The sequence below is a fragment of the Leuciscus leuciscus genome (genome assembly GCF_965113295.1).
Source record: "Leuciscus leuciscus genome assembly, chromosome: 5".
Classification (NCBI taxonomy): domain Eukaryota; kingdom Metazoa; phylum Chordata; class Actinopteri; order Cypriniformes; family Leuciscidae; genus Leuciscus; species Leuciscus leuciscus.
The window spans coordinates 53,984,004-54,007,370 of NC_138729.1; the positions used below are offsets into that span (position 1 = coordinate 53,984,004).

The 23,367-nt window shown below is 40.7% G+C and overlaps 1 protein-coding gene and 1 long non-coding RNA gene across 4 annotated transcripts in view; one reads left to right on the plus strand and one right to left on the minus strand.

Moving 5' to 3' along the window:
* Positions 1-21,988, plus strand: part of tek (TEK tyrosine kinase, endothelial) — a 44,448-nt gene extending 22,460 nt beyond the window's left edge. For all 3 annotated transcript variants that reach the window (XM_082171564.1, XM_082171565.1, XM_082171563.1), the window contains 10 exons: positions 4,791-4,951; positions 5,141-5,351; positions 5,436-5,546; positions 5,629-5,819; positions 20,124-20,237; positions 20,306-20,376; positions 20,941-20,981; positions 21,362-21,458; positions 21,535-21,634; positions 21,725-21,988. In XM_082171564.1, the coding sequence (XP_082027690.1) occupies positions 4,791-4,951; positions 5,141-5,351; positions 5,436-5,546; positions 5,629-5,819; positions 20,124-20,237; positions 20,306-20,376; positions 20,941-20,981; positions 21,362-21,458; positions 21,535-21,634; positions 21,725-21,799 (1,172 nt within the window). In that variant the 3' untranslated portion in view covers positions 21,800-21,988. The remainder of the gene's footprint in view (positions 1-4,790; positions 4,952-5,140; positions 5,352-5,435; positions 5,547-5,628; positions 5,820-20,123; positions 20,238-20,305; positions 20,377-20,940; positions 20,982-21,361; positions 21,459-21,534; positions 21,635-21,724) is intronic.
* Positions 588-4,784, minus strand: LOC309500044. The gene is made up of 2 exons (XR_014206454.1): positions 4,338-4,784; positions 588-3,451 (listed from the first exon to the last, which is right to left on the minus strand). It is a non-coding gene; the product is annotated as an uncharacterized lncRNA (long non-coding RNA).
* Positions 21,989-23,367: the final 1,379 nt, after the last annotated feature.

Sequence of the window (23,367 nt, forward strand, 5' to 3'; positions counted from 1 at the left end):
GGCCGGGGCTCTCTCTCTCTCTCTCTATTCGTTATGCGCCCAGTCAGGCAATCAGCACTCATTCTATTCTACATCACTTGCCGATCAAATAAGGCTTTGACGGGACAAAAATTTGCTTTGGCGGCCACCAAAAAAATGCCAATACAGGAAAACCGCTGACAAGGCTTGTGAACATTGGCTGCGCTGTTTTTTTTACCTTGCCCTACGTTGACTTTACTAGTTCCAGCTTCACCGTCACCACCTTTTTAAAAATATTTGTTTAGAAAATCTCCCAGGCTTCCATTTTCTTCTTCTCTTTTCTTTCCTTTTCTGAGCACCGGACTTGTGCTGACCGGATATTTTGAGCGTACTGAACTTCAAATCAAATGACAACATCAAATTTTGATCAGTGGCCAAACCAATTTTGTGTTGGGGGTGTTTTTTTGTTTTGTTTTTTTTTACCACTATTTCAAGGACAATTAGGAAGAAACAAATAAAAAGCTTTTATGTAACTCAAATATTACTTTTTTTTTTTCACAAATAGGCCTATTTTAAAATGTTTAAAAAAATTATTCCATAATTTAATGAGGGCCCAGTCCTGGGCCCCCCCTCTACCCTGGGCCCGGGACAACAGACCCGTTTGTACCCCACTGTCGGCGGGCGTGGCTCCACTGCTCCACAGTGCTGTTCATGATGCTGAGAGGAGGAGAGCAGGGGCTCCACTAGGGGTGTGCGATATGACGATTTTTGATCGTGGACGATTAAAATGTCTCCACGATCTGCTTTTGAAGAAATATCGTAGTATCGCGCATTCTCAGTTGCTGTTCTGGCGCCTCTGTCCCAACATACTGAACAACGCGACGTTTATTCAGATCAAATGTTAACACAGCGGAACGGGACACTACAGTTCACAAAAGTTCATAATTTGCATGTGCTTTAATGCCTTGTCGGTTAAACATTTAATTTGCGTGCTGATGCGCTGTTCTAACGTGAGCGTTTCTCAGCGCCTACATGCGAAGCTCACATGCACTAAAAGCCTGTCTACCAGTGCCTGGATACTGGTCTAAGTTATCTTTCGAGTCTTATTGTGCTAATACTGTCAAATACACACAAGGTTTACATAAACAAAGTCGGTGATGTCTAAAGTGAAAGCAAACTTGAGAAAATTGAGAGAAAATCTGCTTGTCAAATGCGTGTATAAAAGACGCGTCGAGTGCAGCTCTTAAAGAGACAGTAGTAATAGTAAACACGCTGCCGTTTGTCCTTAAAGGGATAATTCACCCAAAAATTTAAATGATCTCATTATTTACGCACTATAATGTTGTTCCAAGCCTGTATTAATTTCCTTGTAATATTTTCTAATATTTTTCTAATATTAATATTTTGAAGAATGTGGCTATACAAACAGTAGCTGGTCCCCATTGACTTCCATAGGAGAAACATATACTATAGAAGTCACATTCTTCCAAATAACAGAAGAAAGAGACTTATTCGAGTTTAAAACAACTTGAGAGTAAATTATGACAATTTGAATTTTTAGGAGAACTATCCCTTTATTGTTAACAAAACAACAAAATGCAAAGAGAAAATCACTCACTGCTCTTGACTGATAACTTTAATAGTAGCTTTAATAAGTATCAATTTATAATTTATACAGTGAAGTCTATGTTTTGTTTTATTTTCATATTTGTTCATTTAATTACTTTCTTCAATGCTACTGTTAAATACACCTGTAGCTGAAAACAAAGCACTGTTTATTTAATTTGTATATTAAGTTGTGTGTGTAATGTGTATCTTTGATCTTAATATTTAATAACAAAGAAAATAATGACAAACATTTTTTATCTTCACCCCGTCTGCCATTCTTTTTTATTTTATATTTTGTAACCTAAGGCTTTGTTTTTAAAATATGGACATTAGTTTGGCTGTAATGCTCAGTCACAAAATAGTAAAACCAACATAAAAAAGAATCGTGATAAAATCGTTAATCGTGATTTTCCTGAAAAAAATCGTAATATGATATTTTTACCATATCGCCCACCCCTACGCTCCACCATCATCTCCACTGTTCTGAGCTTGTTCAGATTCAGGTTGTTTTGACTGCACCAGAAAGCCAGTTGTTCAAACTCTTGTCTAAATGCAGACTGGTGCAGTCATGTGTGTAGAGTGAGAAGAGCAGGAGAGAGAATAACACACACCTGAGGAGCACCAGCGCTGATAGTGAGGATCCTGGATGTGCGTTTCCCCAGTAGCTGCTGCCTCTCTGTCAGAAAACTGATGATCCACTGACAGACTGGGGTGGGCAGGCAAAACTGGGTCAGTTTGATGATAGAAGATGGCGGTTGAAAGACAAGCTGAAGTCCACAAATAAGATCCTTGCGTAAGTCCCAGGTCTGTCCAGATATTGCAGGATATAATGTTGACTGCATTATCCACAGACCTGCTTAATCTGTAGACAACTGAAGAGGATCCAGCAAGAGTCCAGTGATGTTCCTCTGGTGGGCCAACACCAGTCATTCAAACGACTTAAGGAACACAGACATGAGAGCGACAGGTCGGTTATTAAGTCCAGTGATTTGGGGGGTTTTGGGGATCAGGATGATAGTGAAGCGTTTGAAGCAGCAGGGAACTTCACACTGCTCCAGTGATCTATTGAAGATCTGTGTGAAGATTGGGGTCAGTTGGTCAGCGCAGGCTTTTAAACAAGCAGCTGAGACGCCGTCTGGGCCTGAAGCTTTCCTAGTCTTCTATTTTCTGAAGGCCTGGCTCATGTCCTCCACACACACCTGAAGCGCAGGTTGGCAGGAGGAGGAGGAGGAGGGTTGCAGGAGGTGCTGGTGAGTGTGTGAAGTGAAGATCAAAGCGGGTGTGAGTCTAGGATTCTCAAACCTACAGTAAAACACATTCAGATCCTCAGCAAGTAGTTGATTCTCCTGTCTTGTAATTGGTGATGTTCATCATACTCTTCTAGACTGATGCTGGGTCATTGGCTGAGAACTGGATTTTCAGCTTCTCAGATTAGCTTCTTTTAGCCACACTGATCTCCTTCGTTAGTCTGTTTCTGGCCTGGTTAGGTTAGCTGATTTAAGTTTCTGACTGTAAGTCGGTATAAGATGAACTAGACAATAATCAGAGAGCCCCCAATCTGAACATGGGACAGAGTGATATGAAGAGTTTGAAAAGTCTTTGTTTGTGCGCGTCAGGAGAAGTAGTTCACCCGTTTTGTTAGGAAGGCATCAGAGATTTGCTGGATGGATACTTATAGTTAGAAAGCCATGTTCAAAGACCTTAACAAGCGTGCCTTTTCCGTCTGACCACGTGGTTGAACAGAACCGCTGCTCCTCAGATTAAAACGTTCAACAAAACGTCTGAATAATCAAAGACTGGAAAAATGTTGTCTGGTGTGTGTTGCCTTATGTCCAGTAGTTTGTCTCTTGTGAAACTGATAAGAAAAGAATGACTTAAAGGAGAACTCCGGTGAATTTTTAAGTTAATCTTGATCGTTTTACCTTTGTGAGTACTTTCTATAGAAAAAAAAACGAACCGGATCGGTGCTTGCAATGCGGAGCTGTTACAGTTAATGCCCAGAGCTCCCATTCAGCTAAAACGGCAGTTTTGGGGGCATCAACCTAAAGAGTGTCTTTGTGCCTCTTAACAGACACAAAATGCAATTAAAATATCTGTCCAACATGAACATGACAACAAGATGCGTTTAGCAACTTAGCCATTGTTTATACTCACCTAAATAGTGTTTTAGACGGCTAGCTGTAGTCTCGCGCTGAAGTCCCGTGGGAACTCAGTTGTAGCCGGAAAAAGTGCGCGTGATTTTTTTTTTCCCCCAAACCACTTCAGCGGAAATCCCGCCCTGCAGCTGATTCTAAGGTTTTCATTGGTCATGTCAATCGTCACTGTAACCTAAACCAATTAAATCAGCTGCAGGGCGGGATTTCCGCTGAAGTGGTTTGAAAAAAAAAAAAAAAAAAATCGCGCACATAGTGCAGGTGGGAGGAGCGGGACTTCAGCGCGAGACTACAGCTAGCCGTCTAAAACACTATTTAGGTGAGTTTAAACAATGGCTAAGTTGCTAAACGCATCTTGTTGTCATGTAAGGGCCCTGTTCATGTTGGACAGACATTTTAATTGCATTTTGTGTCTGTTAAGAGGCACAAAGACACTCTTTAGGTCGATGCCCCCAAAACTGCCGTTTTAGCTGAATGGGAGCTCTGGGCATTAACTGTAACAGCTCCGCATTGCAAGCACCGATCCGGTTCGTTTTTTTTTCTATAGAAAGTACTCACAAAGGTAAAACGATCAAGATTAACTTAAAAATTCACCGGAGTTCTCCTTTAACACAGAACAAACAAACAAAAACAGCAAAAGAACTGGGGAGCTCCACACGAGGCAGCCATCTTATCCTTAACTATGATGAACATAAGCCTCAAAACTGTGGTAATTTCTCTTCTGCATGACACAAAAACAATGAAATACAGCGTTTGTTGTACCAGACAAATACTTTAACGCCATGTGATCCAGGCACAAATTATAAATTTTTACCATTTTAACAATAAATCAATTCAAACGAATTAACAAAATATAATGAAAGTAAATGTATATTATTGAGCAAAATGGGTACAAATGTGCAAAAAACAAAAATACTGATACTGTTTAATTCACAATATGTTACTTAATGTAACATTATTAACATTTATTTAACATGTTACATTATTTAACACTTGACAGGTAACGTTCTGCAATATAGAATGTGATTTACAGCCGTATTCTAGACTGTAATTCTGTCTGTTGTGTTTCAGAGCTGCACGGACTCACGGCTCATGGAAACATGCTCTTCTACGCCATACTGGGCTCCGCTGGCATGACGTGCATTACCATCCTGCTAGCCTTCTGCATCGTATTGCAGCTTAAGAGAGCCACCTTCCAGAGACGCATGGTGCAGGCCTTTCACAACATAGTGGTGAGATCACAATAGAAAACAACTGAATTCAACTGAATTCAGTCACAGCTTACACTGTATAGCAGGGCTGTTCAATCCCGCTCCTTACAGCCGGGTTTCCAGTGATCCTGAAGACCTTCATTAGCTGTTTCAGGTCTGCTGGACCGGACCTACAGAGTCTGTAAACATCTGTCTTTCCCGTGCGCACAGAGAGAGGAGCCTGTGGTCCAGTTTAGCTCCGTGCCTCTAAACATGCCAAAGAAAGTTCCCAACTCCAGCCAGTCTGTGGCCTATCCGGCCCTGGATTGGAGCGACATAAAGTTCCAGGACGTGATCGGAGAGGGAAACTTTGGACAGGTGTTGAAAGCTCGCATTAAGAAAGACGGGCTAAGGATGGATGCGGCCATCAAGAGAATGAAAGGCGAGAGGAATTCGTCATTAGTCATTATGTCTGCTAGCGATTGCAGTTTTTCTCATGACGTCTTATTCTCTGTCTTCTCAATAGAATATGCATCTAAGGATGACCACAGAGACTTTGCGGGCGAACTGGAGGTCTTGTGTAAGCTGGGTCACCATCCGAACATCATTAACCTCCTGGGAGCGTGTGAACACAGAGGTGTGCGGCTCAAACGCATGATCTTCTCGATAGGGCACTACTGCATAGCAGAGCTCATTTGCACTGTTTGCTTGTGCTGCAGGTTACCTGTATCTGGCCATTGAATACGCTCCTCACGGAAACCTACTGGACTTCCTGCGTAAGAGCCGCGTGTTAGAGACGGACCCGGCCTTTGCCATCGCTAACAGCACCGCGTCCACGCTCTCCTCGCAGCAGCTCCTGCACTTCGCTGCGGACGTGGCGCGAGGCATGGACTACCTGAGCCAGAAACAGGTGAGTGCAAGAAACACGCTGTCCTAATAGTGTCTCTGCAATAGGATTATTTCCAGGATTATTTCCTTAGAAACATTCCATGATTTTTCTCCATATAGTGACTTCAATGGGGTCCAACGGGTTGAAGGTCCAAATTGCTGTTTCAGTGCAGCTTCAAAGTCTCGACACGATCTCAGCCGAGGAATAAGAGTCTTATCTAGACAAAACATCAGCCATTTTATAACAAAATTAACATTTATTTACTTTTTAACCACAAATGCTCATCTTGTACCACCACGACTTCACGCATTACGTAATCACGTTGAAAGGACACGCGTACAGACCTAGTGTTTACAAAGCGAACGTGCAAAGACAGTCAAATGCCCTTTACAAAAAATAAATAAATAAATAAAAGGTTAAACACCGCTGTGGGCGATTTTGAAGTTGGAGGTGAAAATGAGTTGGAGGAGTTTTTCGCCCTACCCTGTATTTTCCGCCTACGTCACGCGTGACCTTTCCAACGTGATTACGTGGCGCCTCACAGAGGTAGTGCAACTGCCTTATTCCTCGGCAGCTGCAATTTAGATCTTCAGCCTGTTGGACCCCATTGAAGTCAAGTCAAGTCACATTTATTTATATTGCGCTTTTTACAATACAGATTGTTTCAAAGCAGCTTTACAGAGATAACAAGAAAATAATGCAACAAAGTTTGTTTCCAGAAGAAAATAGCATCACAGTCCAGCTTAAGGAAGTTCAGTGATGTTTCATTTTTGTTTAAAAAAAGTTATTAATTTAGTTAATTTACATCAGGGGTGCTCAATCCTGCTCCTGCCGATCGACTGTCCTGCACAGTTCATCTCCAACCCTAATCAAACACACCTGCCTTTAATTTTCAAGTGTTCCTGAAGACCTTAATTGGTTGCGTCAGGTGTGTTTGATTAGGGTTGGAGATGAACTGTGCAGGACAGTCGATAGGCAGGAGCAGGATTGGGCACCCCTGATTTACATATAGCCACTCTGGAGTAAACCGTGATGTCATCGTCCAGCTCTGTTCAGTTCTTGTATAATAGTGTCAATGCAGGCATATCAATATTATTGTTGAATATTAAATTAAATGTTAAATTTAATGTCCCCAACTAAGCAAGCCAAGCCAGTGGCAACAAAGGTGGAAAAGGCGACAGTGGCAAGGAACCAAAACTCCATCAGAGCAGAATGGAGAAAAAAGCCTTGGGAGAAGGCAGGCATAGTCAGGGGGCCAGTTCTTCTCTGGCCAATGAACAAACAGAGTATGACTATGATTCAGGCAGCATTATAGGTCAGAAGTTAGATTGGTTTGGAACAATCAGAATATTATCCAGTTCCATCTGGTTTAAGATCAGAGTCATCACACTGGGATGGAGACGGGTTTGTTGAGGATCAGTGCTGATGGCTGTCGTGTCGATGAGGCCTTCGATGAGAGTCTAGTTGACACAATCTCTGCTGACACTTCAGGGATGCGTTGTGGTCGTGTCTAGGTGGAGGTCCTCCATCTGGTCTGGATACGGCCCGGATCCTGCTGACTACATCATGCGTTGTGGTCATGTCTAGGCACAGGTCCTCCATCTGATCTGGATACAGTCTGGATCCAGCTGATTACAGTAAACCTCGGAATAAGCAGAAAGACTAACATTAGCGTAGATGCCATTCTTCTTATGATGTGATGAATACATTGGGTGTTACAGGAATTGTTCCCGGTACCGGCTGACCTAATTTATGCAGCCTAATAATCATTTAACTGTTTTGAATAATAGGAATGTATAATTTTCTATTTGTATGCCAGGTTGAAGAGATGTTTTTTTTTTAGTCTAGCTTTGAACTGACAGAGTGTGTCTGCTTCCCGGACAATGTTAGGAAGACAAGGAGTTTTGGTGCTAAATAGGAGAAGGATCTACCGCCAGCAGTCGATTTTGATATTCTAGGTATTATCAACTGGCCAGAGTTTTGAGATCACAATAGACGTGAAGGACTATAATGCGTTAAGAGCTCGCTCAAGCACTGCGTAGCTAAACCATTTAGTGCTTTGTAAGTAATCAGCAATATTTTAAAATGTATACAATGTTTAATAGGGAGCCAGTGCAGTGTTGACAGAACCGGGCTAATATGGTCATACTTCCTGGTTCTGGTAAGAACTCGAGCTGCTGCGTTTTGGACCAGCTGTAGATTGTTTATTAAGAGTGCAGGGCAACCACCCAGTAGAGCACTACAATAATCTAGTCTTGAAGTCCATAATATGGAGAGAAATCCTGGAATGTTTTCCTCAAAAACCTACATTTCTTTTCGACTGAAGAAAGAAAGACATGAACATCTTGGATGATGTGGGGTTTGTAAATTATCAGGAAGTTTTAATTCTGAAGTGAACTAATCCTTTAATTGTGCTCAGCAAACTCATATTTCTGTTTACTGATGCTAAACTATATAATTGATAATTTTCTCATACTGTATCTATGCTTGTTTCATGTCTCACATCAGGACACACTCTTTCTTCTCACAGAATCAAGTTGTTTACATTCTAGTCAATGTCTTTTTTTTGTACTTTGAAACCTACTTCAAAGTTTGCGGTCTAAAGCCATAAAAACACTGTTGTCATTAAATGAACAGCCAGAATGCATTAAATGTTTTCTTTTGAAGACGGTGTTGTGTAAGTGGCCCCTAAGTTAATATATAATGATTTTACAATGGAAATGAATAAATTAAAAACTTACTTAAACTGGACAATGACTTTCTTGTAGATCTGCTGTACAGCCAAAACAATCATTGTTGGATTAATTTCCTATTATCACTGTAAAGCTGCCAGGCACGTGCACAGGTAGGGCTCAACATGTGTAGAACACATGCTCTTTTGCCCTTATACTCCGAAGTGCCCTTTTTATTTGGTGGTGTGTTTTTTCTTTTCTTCAATAAATCAATGCTATTGGTCACCCTTTACGTCTGTCTGTCTGTCTGCTAACCCTAACCCTAACCCTAACAAATATTAAGCCAATGAAATCTGATAACTCCGCCCCCTCTATCTTCTTGACTAAATGACTAAATTGAAGTTCCGCAACAGCCGTACAGCAGACAGCAGCTGAACGAAGTTTTGCAAGGGTAAACAAAGATCTTGTTGTTTGAATAAGTACTAAACAATATGTCTATAAAGGTTCATATTTTATTTATTTGATGTCTGACTGAGACATGTGGGACCTGAGAGAGAGGTGTAGCATTTGCCATCTAGTCATAGCAAATATACAGCCTACACTTAAATAATCTGTTCATTAGCATTTCATCTTTTATAAAATGAGATTTGGGCCAAATGTATTTTACAACAGGAAAAACTGAGCGCCCATATAGCTACAACAAACTAATTTGTAACCTGTTGATGAAAATGTAATGTCATACCGCCAGCAATGTGATTACATTTGCTGGTCAAAAACCCCATAATTGCATTTGAGTTTGACTTTTGTACAATGTTAACAATATATAAGTAATACAACAACATAGCCTATAATTTGTTTTTACCATCGGAAAATCATCAGGTGCGCCCCCAAACTGTTTTGTACTGGAACTTACACAAAGCGACTGAGTGATCTTCGTCACCTAAGTGCACCATAAAGATAAAGATTTTATCAAAGAATTTGCTGACTTTCTATCAGAGTTAGTATTGGCTGCAGATAAAGTACTAATTGTTGGTGATTTTAATATACATGTAGATAATGAAAAAGATGCATTGGGATTAATACATTCTGAACTCTATTGGAGTTAGACAACACGTGTCAGGACCTACTCATTGTCGTAATCATACTCTAGAACTAATATTAATCACACGGAATAAATGTTGATGCTGTTGAAATTCTGCAGCAGAGCGATGACATCTCAGATCATTATCTAGTCTCGTGTAAACTTCATTTAGCCAAGGCTGCAAAGTCGTCTCAGTGTTATAAATATGTTAGACCTATCACTTCTGCCACTAGAGATTGCTTTATTAATAATCTTCCTGATCAGTTTCATCATCTCAGCGTCCCAGATAGCTTAGAAGAACTCGATATTGCAACAGAAACTTTTAACTCTCTCTTTTCCAGCACTTTAGACACAGTTGCTCCGATGTGCTTAAATAAGATTAAAGAAAATAGTCCAACGCCGTGGTACAACAAGCACACTCGGGCCCTTAAGACAGCAGCCAGAAAAATGGAGCGCAACTGGAAGAAAACAAAACTAGAGGTATTTCGCATCTCATGGAAAGAGAGTTCGATTGCATACAGATAGGCCTTGAAAGCTGCTAGATCTGCTTTTTTCAACCCTATTAGAAGAAAAGAAACAAAATCCTAGGTGTTTATTTGAAACAGTGGCTAAACTAACGAAAAAGAAAGCTTCAAGCCCAGATATTTCCAAGCAGCACAGCAGTAATGACTTTATGAACTTCTTCACTTATAAGATTGATAACATCAGGGAGAAAATGATAACTATGCAACCATCTACTACAGTATTGCATCAGGGAGTGCATTGTAGTCTCCCTAAGGAAAAATTCGATTCATTCATTGCTATAGAAGAGGAAGAATTTGCTAAACTCATTAAATCATCTAACCGATGTAAGATAATTTTGTGATTCTGACAGGTCAATTTAGCTCAAAGGAATTATTAATTAATTTATAGGGAATTCGAAAGAATCACTTATTACAACCGAGCAAATGACTCTTTTGAACTGGCTGTAACTATTAGCTCTGCAGTGGATATAAATATCCAAACTATAGTGAAACACTTTAGTTAGCAAGGTAACTTAGATCAGCAGTTTAAGACATTAAATTCGTAAGCACATAACACAAGTAACACTTCCCTTTGAAATACAAACAAGACTTTATTGATTATTCTAACACATAAAACTAATATATAACAAACACACGCACACACACATTCATACGAGTTGCATAAAGAAAGAGAGTGAGGAAAGAATGAGTTTTAAGAGATGATGAAATCCCACGTTTCTATGCACTTATAAGACCTGACCTGAACGAACCATCAAGCATTAATTTAACCCTTCTATCATTTCTTAGGCGGGTTATTAAATCTATATCAAATACACCAGTTCAGCTTAAAAGTCTGGAGGCTACTTGCTTGTTTGCATTCCTTGTTGGGGATTCCCTTTTCGGAGTAAAAGGGGTTTCCCGAGTTCGTTCATTGGCTGGTGTCCTCGTGCTGGGATAGATGTCTGGGGCGGCCAATCACGTGGTGTGCTGGCAGATGAATGGAAATTCTTTGAAGCTGGAAAGCAGGCTTTGCAGTCGAATCGTGGACCGAAACTTTGTTGCAAAACTTAACTTAAAACTCACAGGATCTCACAAGGTCTCAAAACTCACAATGATCACACAGAGGTAAGGATCACAATGAACCGACACAAGACAGCAAACGCAAGGAGACCAAATAGGAGAACCAATAAGGGGAACAGGTGATGCTAACTAGACAATCATGACAAACGAGGATAACAAGGGGGCGGGGTAAAGTAACGAGACACACAAGCACATGGCCCAAACCAAAGACCATGTGTTGTACACAACCATGGGTCTGCCATGATCCTGTCTCAGAACTAGAAAACTCAAGGACTAGAGGACAGAATCATGACAGAACCCCCCCCCTTAAAAAGCGGCTACCAGACGCTTCTCAAGAGGACACAAAACTCGAGACATAGACATGAACCAACACAACATAACCAATAATAACAAAGGCATACATGAAAACACAATGACAGGATTAGGGTGAAAAATTAGGAACAGTAAACAAGGAAGGGGAGGCGGAGGCACAACAAAGTTCACGGGAGACTGTCCAGGGTGGGTGAGTGGGACGGTGGTCTTGGGTCTACGGGATGTAGACCTCTGACGAGGGACCCGGGCGGGTTTGGGTGGGGAAATGGTAGACACAGTCCGGGGTTGAGCCTTAACAGGAAAGACCGGGGAACCATACAGAGGCTGGGTGACAGTGGGGACTGCTGCAACCGGCAACGGAAAGGAGACAAGAGGTGTAGCCGGTGGTAAGTAATCGGGAACAAGAGGCGCTGCGGTGGACGGTGACGCTGGGACAGGACCCACGGTCTCATCCACAGATTCGAAATCCTCCGAAACAGATTCGGAATCCACACACTCCATCATTGGCTCAGAAACAGACTTCTCTGTAGTAACCATGGAGACCGCTCTTTCTGCAGCTGACTTGAAACCCGCACTCTCCTCTGCGGTGGACGCAGGACTTGAGGGTAAAACAGGTCTGACAGGAACTTCCAGAATCTTTACAAGACTAGACAAGTAGTTAGATAAAGTCTTGGCCGTAACTGCAATCGGCATGTCCTGAGGAGCTGATACTGCCCGGAGGAGTGCTTCTGCAGCTGTGTCGGCCGCCGCCCTCTCTGAAACTGAATCTGAGATATCGTTAGTGGCAACAGACTCGAAAACCATCTTCACTGCTGCAGGATCCAGAATAATCCTCTCTGCAGCAGCAGCCTCAGGAACAACTCTCACCAGTGCTGACTGGGGACCTGCGCTCTCTGCAGCAGGTTCGAGAGTCCTCGTGGACTCAGGCGAAGACAGAGACGGAGAACAGAAAGTTCCTCTCCTCCTCCTTGAGACCGGTTGGAAAGACTCAGAGGGAACCACAGCAGGAACTGTCGTCTCTGTGTAGGATGACCCTGAAGCCGACTCCCACGACAGCCGTCTCTCTCGTTTTCCACGAAGACTTGTAGCTGTGGAGGATGCTTCAGAAGTCGCGCTGGGACAAATCTGGCTCACCAATGTGGCCACGGTGAGGACGCGACCCTCCAGAATCACGGCCAGCATACCAGGTGATGACGGTCTGATGGAAGTCCGTGATTCCTTCTGTGCCAAACAGGTAATCATCTCCTGGAACGGATGACGAACCAGTCTCTCCCGTTCAGCCAGAGGAGGCGGCTCATTTAGGCCCGCGATAAGATAGCGTTTTAGTAGGGCGTCAGGCAAGAAACCCCTCCTCTCGTCCACGACCCGGGCGTACTCTCTCAGGGACCACTCACCCTGGGGAGGGAAGGGAAGTTTGCCCCTCCTACTATCGGCAATCGTCTCCTGCCACCATTGTACCAGAGGGTCCGAATGCTGATCAAGACGTGGTGGCGTACTGTTTGCTGGGTTTTGGTAGGGTCGGTTCATTCTGTCACGATAAATACGGATGAACCCAAACGCAAACAGGATGTACAACAAATAGTTTAATTACTAACAAACAGGGAAAACAAAACCCACGAGGGGGCAAAACGTAGACAGAACACAAAGAGACTAAACTAGACTATAACTAACAATAACTAGACAATACTCTGGAACAGGAAACTCACATGATCTCACAAGGTCTCAAAACTCACAATGAACCGACACAAGACAGCAAACGCAAGGAGACTAAATAGGAGAACCAATAAGGGGAACAGGTGATGCTAACTAGACAATCATGACAAACGAGGATAACAAGGGGGCGGGGTAAAGTAACGAGACACACAAGCACATGGCCCAAACCAAAGACCATGTGTTGTACACAACCATGGGTCTGCCATGATCCTGTCTCAGAACTAGAAAACTCAAGGACTAGAGGACAGAATCATGACAAGAACCGAGACTCACAACGGAAAAGAAAGGAAAACTAAGAAAATAAAGAAAATTGAGACGAGAGTAGATGATGGCTTGAATGAAGCTTTTTAACCCATGTTCTTCTGACTCTGGCTAGTCACTCCGTCATGGCTTTTTCATGATCGTTTTCGAATCTACATTTCTTTTCATCTGCCCTTCTGCCCTTTTTCTAACCTTGTTGTTGTAACAAAGCTTTGTTCGGGTCTAAGCTTTTAAACTAAATGTGTCCAACCTCCTAGGAGAGATCTGACCAATTAGACACTGGCTTAATTTAGGAGGTGGCGTTCTTTTCACCTCTTATCGTAAATCATGCTTATCTGTGATCCCCTTATTCTCCAGCACTAGCAGAGAGAAAAGAGGCCACAGTTTAGACATTATTACTATTATAAGAATACGAAACATTTTACACAGATTTCAATCAAGCCATCTTTTGAATCAAGAACATACGATCATACTGATAGGAAGCACGACACACTTTCATTCAAACATCTAACAGTAATAACAAATCGTGACTTATATATGGGATCTAAGCATATTAGACACACACATAAGTGGTAGACACAATATTATTACATAGAATTATGTAGTTGCATGATGTTTGATTATAAGTCCATCGAAAATTGTTTTGGGATGATTTTATGTATTTTGAAGAGTCTCTGTCTCTTTGGTTTTAAGAGATTTCAATCTTGGGGTCATTGAGAGTTCATTAAGGAGATGGTAGTCTGTTTTGTATATCTGTTGTGGGCTCGAGCAACTTCTGCTGTTATCTTGATCGAGCACCAAGCTGTGGCATCTCTGAACCAATCAGTCTTTTCAAAACTATCTTACGTTGACAACGTTCTTCCTTTAGTTGGGCTCATCTCTTTGAAGCTTGCATGGCCATAAAGTTCTTAGCTGGGGGTTTTCGTTGGTTAGCGCAGACTGGCAGAAGCCTGATTTTATGGCTCTGGATTGGTGATTTGGGGTCTGGAATGTTGAGTTCTGTGTGGAATTATGTTTGAACAAATCACCTGGAAGATTCATTTGTGTTTGCTTCGCCCTCAAATCCTACACCGACAACATGTATGTTAGACCCTATACCAGGGGTCGGCAACCCAAAATGTTTAAAGAGCCATATTGGACCCGAAAAAAAATTAAAAAATCTTTCTGGAGCCGCAAAAAATTAAAAGCCTTATATAAGCCTTATAATGAAGGCAACACATGCTGTAAGTGTCTATATTAGCTTTATTAGCCCCCTAGTATCAAAATGATAAGTAGCCTACAAATACATAATGAGCATTCATGATTAAATGTTTATTTTCCCTGCAGCGCATCCTGGAGAGAATGACGCACCACGTGACTACTCTGCTGTACTATGGTGCTTTAAGTTTAACTTCCATTATAATTTTAATGTATTACGTTTTATTTATTTGTGTATTATTTTTTACAACGTGGAAAAACTTTAAACCTTTCACACGTAAGTTTAAAATATTTTTAAAAGTTTTTCAAGGCGACCGTTATTTAGAATGTGTCACTTTATGGTTTCCAAGGTGACGCGTCATTTCGTGTCACGTGACACACCGCAGCAACAACAGAGCTGAATGAATGATGATCTGCTTTTATGTCATTTTTCCTTCCTTATTCAAAATTTTCACAAATTTGTTAGATATGGCATGAAATATCTGATATTCCGATTGTCAAATATATGCAAGTGGAAGTGTTTTGTTGTTTAAACACCTTTATAACGATCGCGTTAGTTCAGCTGTATGCGCGATGGGCGCCGCCGTGTTAGTTTGTGCCGCAGACGCAGGTCAGAGAATCAGATCTGTTGGATTTACAACACGTGAATTCATCCACTTCTCCCGAAATACATAAAAGTAAGTGGCTGGTGAACTGGGAGAAGAATAGAGTAAACTTTAAAGTTACTTACACAATGTGTATCTGATATGAATAAAACGTGTCTTGGAAAGGATTATTGCCTCTTCCTTTAACATCAGTGTGTATTTTACAAACTCTAAATGTATTGTTTTTTTAGTACTTAACGTTATATGTCTGAAACCTAAAATAAACATTATGTGGTTGAAAACACTGAAAAGTTGTGATATATGACAGCTCTGAGCGCGCCTGTCTCTGGCTCAGCGCCAGCCAACGCGCGAGAGCACATTTGAATTTAGCAGTTGATCACGTCATGCACTGACTGTTCTGATCACACCGATGCGATCGTACGTGCGAAAGGGTTAAGAATGTTTGTCATGTTTTTCCTCCTACAGAAATTATATTAAAACAAAAAATATTTTTTCCATTTTCATATTTTTGAAAAAGCTCCAGGGAGCCACTAGGGCGGCGCTTAAGAGCCGCATGCGGCTCTAGAGCCGCGGGTTGCCGACCCCTGCCCTATACCGACTAAGCTACTAAAAGAGATGCTTCCAGAGGTCATAGATCCTCTTCTTACTATCATAAATTCATCTTTGTCTCTAGGATACGTACCAAAAACCTTTAAGCTGGCTATGATTAAACCGCTTGTTAAAAAAACGCAACTTGATCCCACAAAATTTGTCAATTACAGGCCGATCTCGAATCTACCTTTTCTGTCAAAGACACTAGAAAAGACAGGATCCTCACAACTGTGTTCCTTTTTAGAAAGAAATGATATCTGCGAGGATTCTGAACGGTCTATTCAGGATTTAGACCGTACCATAGTACTGAGACAGCTCTCAATAGAGTCACAAATGCTTTGCTCTTATCATCCGATCGTGGTTGTATCTCTCTATTGGTGTTACTCGAGCTTAGTGCTGCATTTGATACTATTGACCACAACATTCTTTTAAATAGACTTGAAAATGATGTTGGCATTAGTGGAATTGCATTAGCATGGTTTAAATCAAATATCTGACCTTTATCAGTTTATAGCAGTAAATTAAGAGATGTCTTATCGATCACAAGTTCAGTATGGCGTACCACAAGGCTCAGTACTAGGACCGCTGCTGTTCACTCTGTACATGCTACCATTAGGAGATATCATTAGGAAGCATGGAATTAGCTTTCACTGTTATGCCGATGATACTCAGCTCTATATTTCTTCACAACCTAACGAAAACTACCAATTCACAAAATTAACGGAATGCATAGCTGATATAAAAAATTGGATGACTAGTAATTTCCTACTTCTAAATTCTGAAAAAACAGAGATTCTAATTATTGGACAAAAAACTTCCTTACATAATAATCTAGAATACTGTCTAACACTTGATGGCTGCTCTGTCAAGTCTTCGTCGTCGGTTAGGAACCTGGGTGTGCTCTTTGATACCAATCTTTCATTTAAAAGTCACGTGTCTAGTATCTGTAAAACCGCATTTTTCCACCTTAAAAATATATCTAAATTACGCCATATGCTCTCATTGACAAATGCGGAACAATTAGTTCATGTGTTCATGACCTCAAGGCTAGATCATTGTAATGCTCTACTGGGTGGTTGCCCTGCACACTTAATAAACAAACTACAGCTGGTCCAAAACGCAGCAGCTCGAGTTCTTACTAGAACCAGGAAGCATGACCATGTTAGCCCGGTTCTGTCAACACTGCATTGGCTCCCTATTAAACATTGTATACATTTTTTAATATTGCTGATTACTTACAAAGCACTAAATGGTTTAGCTCCCCAGTACTTGAGCGAGCTCTTAACGCATTATAGTCCTTCACGTCTATTGCGATCTCAAAATTCCGGCCAGTTGATAATACCTAGAATATCAAAATCGACTGGTGGCGGCAGATCCTTCTCCTATTTAGCACCAAAACTTTGGAACAGTCTTCCTACCATTTTCCGGGAAGCAGACACACTCTGTCAGTTCAAAGCTAGACTAAAAACTAGGGGTGACCCCGAATAGTCGAAGATTCGATGCTTCGATTGGAGGAGCCTGATTCGACTACCGATCTCACAGTCGAATCTTCGCAGAGGCGTTATGAAACGAGGATCATGCCACTTTGGCTGTATGAGGGCGCTCAATGTCTGATTTCACATAGAACTACCGGTTTTCTGTCAATACGTTAATATTCAGCCTATTATGATAATGCTGTATATAAAAATGTGCAAAGAAAGAAGCTTTTAATAAATATTTTTTAACGTGCGTGAATAAATCCAAACACCCCGTGACAGATTTATGTTTCACTTTCAATCCGTGACCGACAGAGGAGCGTCTTGGCGGCAAGGATTTAAATCTTTAACAATGTCTGGGATAAGAAAATCTAAAGTGTGGATGTACACCATCAGAAAGGATATTCTCCAAGGCTGGATTTAGCATCAGGAAAACCAGTCTTTCACTCTGTCTGTATCCGTTGGAGTCTTTTGTGCGCGCGGATAAAATACATTCCAAAACACTTAACGTGAAAAACGTTTAACGACTCAATCTCCTAAAATAGTTAAATAAAAAATATAGGAGGAACGCATTGCGTTCATATTCTGGGTTCATCTGCTTATCTGCACATAAAGTGTGTAGGCTACTGTGTACATTAAGCCACGTTAAAGTGCCTTTTAAGCGTTTTAAAAGCTTTTTTCACGTTAAGCATTTTAGAATGTCCCGTGGAAAACCAACTTGTTAACGTTGGCCGGCAGAAGTGCGATCATGGTTTTCCTTAATTTAACTATTTTAGGAGATTGAGTCGTTAAACGTTTTTTTCACGTTACGTGTTTTAGAATGTATTTTATCCGCGCGCACAATTTGAAAAGACTCCAACGGATACAGACAGAGTGAAAGACTGGATTTTTTGTTCTCTCGATCAGGTAGGGTACAAGTGATTTCACAACTTTTCAGCCGGTTCGAATTTGATTTTTGGATGCTGTGAACATTTTTAGCTAAAAAGACTGCGACTCCAGTTTAGCATTATTGTTGTTTCTGCAGTTAAAAAGACAAAGTTGAAAATTCTGGCTACTATCGTTATTTTAATCATTTCTTTATTTTAATTTTATTTATTGATCTGTCAGGGTTATCTAATCTAACTATTTGTGGCTTGTGCTTTGAATATATGTTCCCCTGCACTTTAGGCATTTTGCACACATTTGCTCATCTTGTGACTTGATTCTGATTTATTTCGTTTTGTATTTTTATTTATTAGAAAGGTATATTCTGTTCATATTTAATTAATTGTTTATTTTTTCTGTGCATCGATGTTGTGCTGTACTTAGAGCCTGCTCGCACAGGTAATTTAGCCGATTTATTTATTAATTTTTTTGCATGTGAAATGCAAATCCTGTCTGCAGTGTGGACTTTCTGGAGTTATTAATGTTATTTCTTTGTTTTATTGATCCAAAATGTTTTTATACATTTTCTTCTATATCTTTGTATGATTTTCTGTACATAGCGGCTTTGAAATGTTAAAGCCCCGCCCCCATACACATGATTCGACTATTAGTCGACTATAGGCAAGACTTGACGATTCTGATTCGACTATGAAAATCCATAGTCGGGGACACCCCTACTAAAAACACATCTCTTTGACCTAGCATACACATAACACATTATAGACTTCTATAATTCAATGTTAGACTGCATAGATCAGGTCAGCCGGAACCGGGAACACTTCCCATAAATCCTGATGTACTCGTTATATCATAAGAAGAATGGCATCTACGCTAATTTTAGTGTTTTTGTTTATCCCGAGGTTTTTCTCGCAGCCTGCCAAATCCAGGCTGTATCCAGATCTGATGAAGGATCTGCGCCTGGACCCGATGTCATAGCGGGGTGCTAAAGTGCCAACTAGTTTCTCCTTATGGAGGATCCCTTTACCACTCTACAGATAAATTCGTAGATAAAAATGTATCAAAATGTTAAGGCCAGACAAGTAGTTTTTTAAGGCTTGGTTTGTAGGGAATTACAAACCTGCGCACATATATTCAAACGCGCATACCAATAGACTGAACACGTAATACGCATGTGCACGCCATCAGCGTTCTCACATGTTTCGCGTTTAAAGTCTGTGTAGAGTTTCCTGTTAAAACGGTGTCGTGTTAGCGGCCCCTAAGTTAATAACAAATGATCGTTGCAACGGAAGTGAATCAATCAAACTAACTTTAGCTGGAAAATAACTTTATTCAAGAACTGCTATAAAGCCAAAACAATCTCTGTTACTTTAAACTATCCTTGTATCTCTGTAAAGCCGCTTTGGAACAATCTACATTGTTAAAAGCGATATATAAATGAAGATGACTTGACTTGACTTGACTTGACCTATGTAACATATATTTCTAAGAAATTTCTTCTTTGATTTATGATTGCTGATACACTTAATTTATTAACATTTAATCATGTTATGGTAATATTAAATTATGGTTAATTTAAGACTGTTATTTTGCACGTATTCGCTTTCTAGCTAATTTTTGAATATATAGTATTCTATAGGCTACTCTCCGCTCGTCTTCACATGTATAAATGTAGTAAAACATGTTTTTTTGGGGCTTTAGTGCCTTAGCACTAAAAAAAAAAATTATAATAATTAAAAAAAAAAGGGAGGGGGTGCCCTTTTTCAGTTTCAACACATGCCCCTCAAAAGGTCTGTGCACGGCCCTGAAAGCTGCTTTGAGACAATCTGTACTGTAAAAAGCGCTATATTAATGTAGGTAACTTGACTATGTGCATTTATTTGGTTAGTTGCTGGTTCCAAGTTGGCACCGCTGCACATTTAATTAACATTTCTGAATATTTTTATTTTGCAGTTTATTCACAGAGATCTAGCAGCCAGAAACATCCTGGTAGGAGAAAACTTTATGGCAAAGATCGCTGATTTCGGCCTGTCCAGAGGTCAGGAGGTTTACGTGAAGAAGACAATGGTAAAGATCTGAAGGAGAACGTGTGAATGTGTAAATGAACGTGTGATTTAACGTGTGTTTCTCTGCAGGGCCGTCTGCCGGTGAGGTGGATGGCCATAGAATCTCTCAACTACAGTGTTTACACCACCAACAGTGACGTGTAAGAGTCTTCCAGTCTGTTGTGTTGTGTGGCGTGTGTCTGCGCTGAGAGACTGAGAGTAATGTGAGTTGTGTCTGCGCTCTGTGTGTCTGCGTGAGAGTAACGTGTGTTGTGTCTGCGTGAGAGTAACGTGTGTTGTGTCTGCGCTAAGAGTAACGTGTTGTGTCTGCGCTGAGAGTAACGTGTGTTGTGTCTGCGTGAGAGTAACGTGTGTTTTGTCTGTGCCGAGAGTAACATGTGTTGTGTCTGCGCTGAGAGTAACATGTGTTATGTCTGTGCTCTGTGTGTCTGCGTGAGAGTAACGTGTTTTGTGTCTGCGCTAAGAGTAACGTGTTGTGTCTGCGCTGAGAGTAACGTGTGTTGTGTCTGCGTGAGAGTAACGTGTGTTGTGTCTGCTCTGAGAGTAACGTGCGTGAGAGTAACGTGTGTTGTGTCTGCGCTGAGAGTAACATGTGTTGTGTCTGTGCTCTGTGTGTCTGCGTGAGAGTAACGTGTTTTGTGTCTGCGCTAAGAGTAACATGTGTTGTGTCTGCGCTGAGAGTAACGTGTGTTGTGTCTGTGCAGGTGGTCGTACGGCGTGCTGCTGTGGGAGGTGGTCAGCTTAGGTTTGTGTTCACTGGATATTTCTCAATATTCTCAATATTACAGTAGGTGCGTCCCAATTCATGTGATTATGCACTGGTTAGCATAAATAGTGTGAATAATGAGAAAATTCTAAAAAGCACTTCAAAAACCTGGATGATGAATCATCAAGTTAATTGGACACTTCATGCACTCACTGATCGCAGGTTTAATTAAACCTAGTGTATGAAGACATGCTATCAGACTCTGATACTGAATGACTAAATAACACTATAAAACTTGTACACTAGATGGGTTAGAGAACATTTAGTGCATCATTTGGGACACACCTACAGTATTGGAGGTCGGTTGCATGTCTGAGGTGTTCCTGCTGACATGTGATTGGTTGGCTCTTGATTGGCAGGAGGAACACCGTACTGCGGTCTGACGTGCGCTGAGCTCTACGAGAAACTCCCGCTGGGCTTCCGGCTGGAGAAGCCACTCAACTGTGATGACGAGGTGTAAGTGTGAAGCGCCGGTCAGCCACACATGTGCTAGAGCAGAAGGAATGAACTCTTTCTCTGTCTCGCTCTACAGGTATGAGCTGATGAAACAGTGCTGGAAGGAGAAGCCGTACGAGAGGCCGTCATTCGCTCAGATCCTGATGTCACTCAATCGTATGCTGGAGGAGAGGAAGGTATCATGGGCATTATTACTCTTCCAATTCTGATGAAGAGCATCATTACATGTTGTTTTGCTGATGACCTTCTCCTCTCATTCTGTCCAGACGTACGTCAACACGACGCTCTATGAGAAGTTCACCTACGCCGGCATTGACTGTTCTGCGGAGGAGGCTGGCTGATCTCAGAGCTTCATTACGCTTAATATCATCCTCTGATTCACAGACTAGAGGTTTACACACACTGTGTGTATCATATTTCTGTTTGTTGTGAAGTGTTTATTGGTGTGTGAGATGTTTGAGTGCAGATGCTGACAGATGTTTAACATTTGTATATTTCATTGTTTTTAATAAAAGCCCTGTTGTTAGATACTGGGAGCCCTTCTGTTTCTGAATGTACATAATGAAGACTTCAATCCGGCAGCTTTAAGACCAATAAACCTCTGGAAAAGCTTCTATTTTTGTGACCAAAATAAGTAATGTATAACCACTTTTTAGCACACAAAAGGCAATCCAGGATTACATATTCAGAACAATCAAGCATGATTTCAGTGTGTAATTTTGTGTATAGCTGCAGAAAGTGGTTGGATATAATTTTTAAATGGCTAAAGTTGTCATGGTAAAATTTCATGGTTACAAAACTCTTTAATTCACCTCTTTGATTTTATTTACATTCCACATCGCAATAATTATATACATTATATATTTATATATATATTAGGGATGTCAATTTGAACAAATTCCCATGATCAATCGTCGTTTAAATTAACGATCAATTAATCGATTAATCGTTAGCCGTAACACTGCATTATGAGTCTGCTGCTTATGGCCAACAGCATGACAGGGTGTGCAAATACTGCACAAAACGCTATGTTCCTCACCAAATGAATGAGAATGGTTTGTAATCTAAATAAAGGGCTAGTAGGATTGTAAAATGTTTCAATGTGATTGATCATTAAATTAAATTAATTATTTAATAATAAAATATAACGACTAATGAAAAGTGTCACCAATGCCTCAGATGCGTGCTTGGAATATGTGACTGTTGTGGACATGCTCTTCCTCGAACAATGTGCTGAAAATGGCAACTAAACCCAAATAATTCACAATATTTTATTACAATATTGTTCTCTTTATAATGTTATGTAATATGACAGTCCAATAGTCATTATTAGTTGTGCATTGCCGTTTGAACTGCGCGCGCTGAAACCGAAGAGGATCACCGTAAGCTTTACTACATTAATTCTTAACCAAATGCATCCTATATGAGATAAATCAGATATAGATAGGCCTACACAAATTAAACGCAACATTACAACTTACATTTGCACAAAACAAAAGGCTGCGAATGCACACGCAAACTTATAGTCATGATGTAGGCGTAAAATGGTCCCAAACATAACTCCGGCGCGCTCGCTATACATGTTTTGCGGTTGAGCAGCACGCATGCGCATGAACCTGCTTAATCGACGATCGATACGTTTTATCGATTAAATGTATTATCGACAATTAATCGATTGTGACATATTCGATATATATATATATATATATATATTTTTTTACCAAAGCCACTTTGTGTGTATTTTCTGACTGAAGACATGCAGACATAGAGTGCAAATCCGTGTCAGCTCACGTTTATTTGTAAAGTGCGTTTCACAATAAAGATCGTTTCAAAGCAGCTCTGGAGAAAAGACACGTCTTAATGATAATAAATCACTTAATAAATTACGTCATATGTTCTCAATGACAAA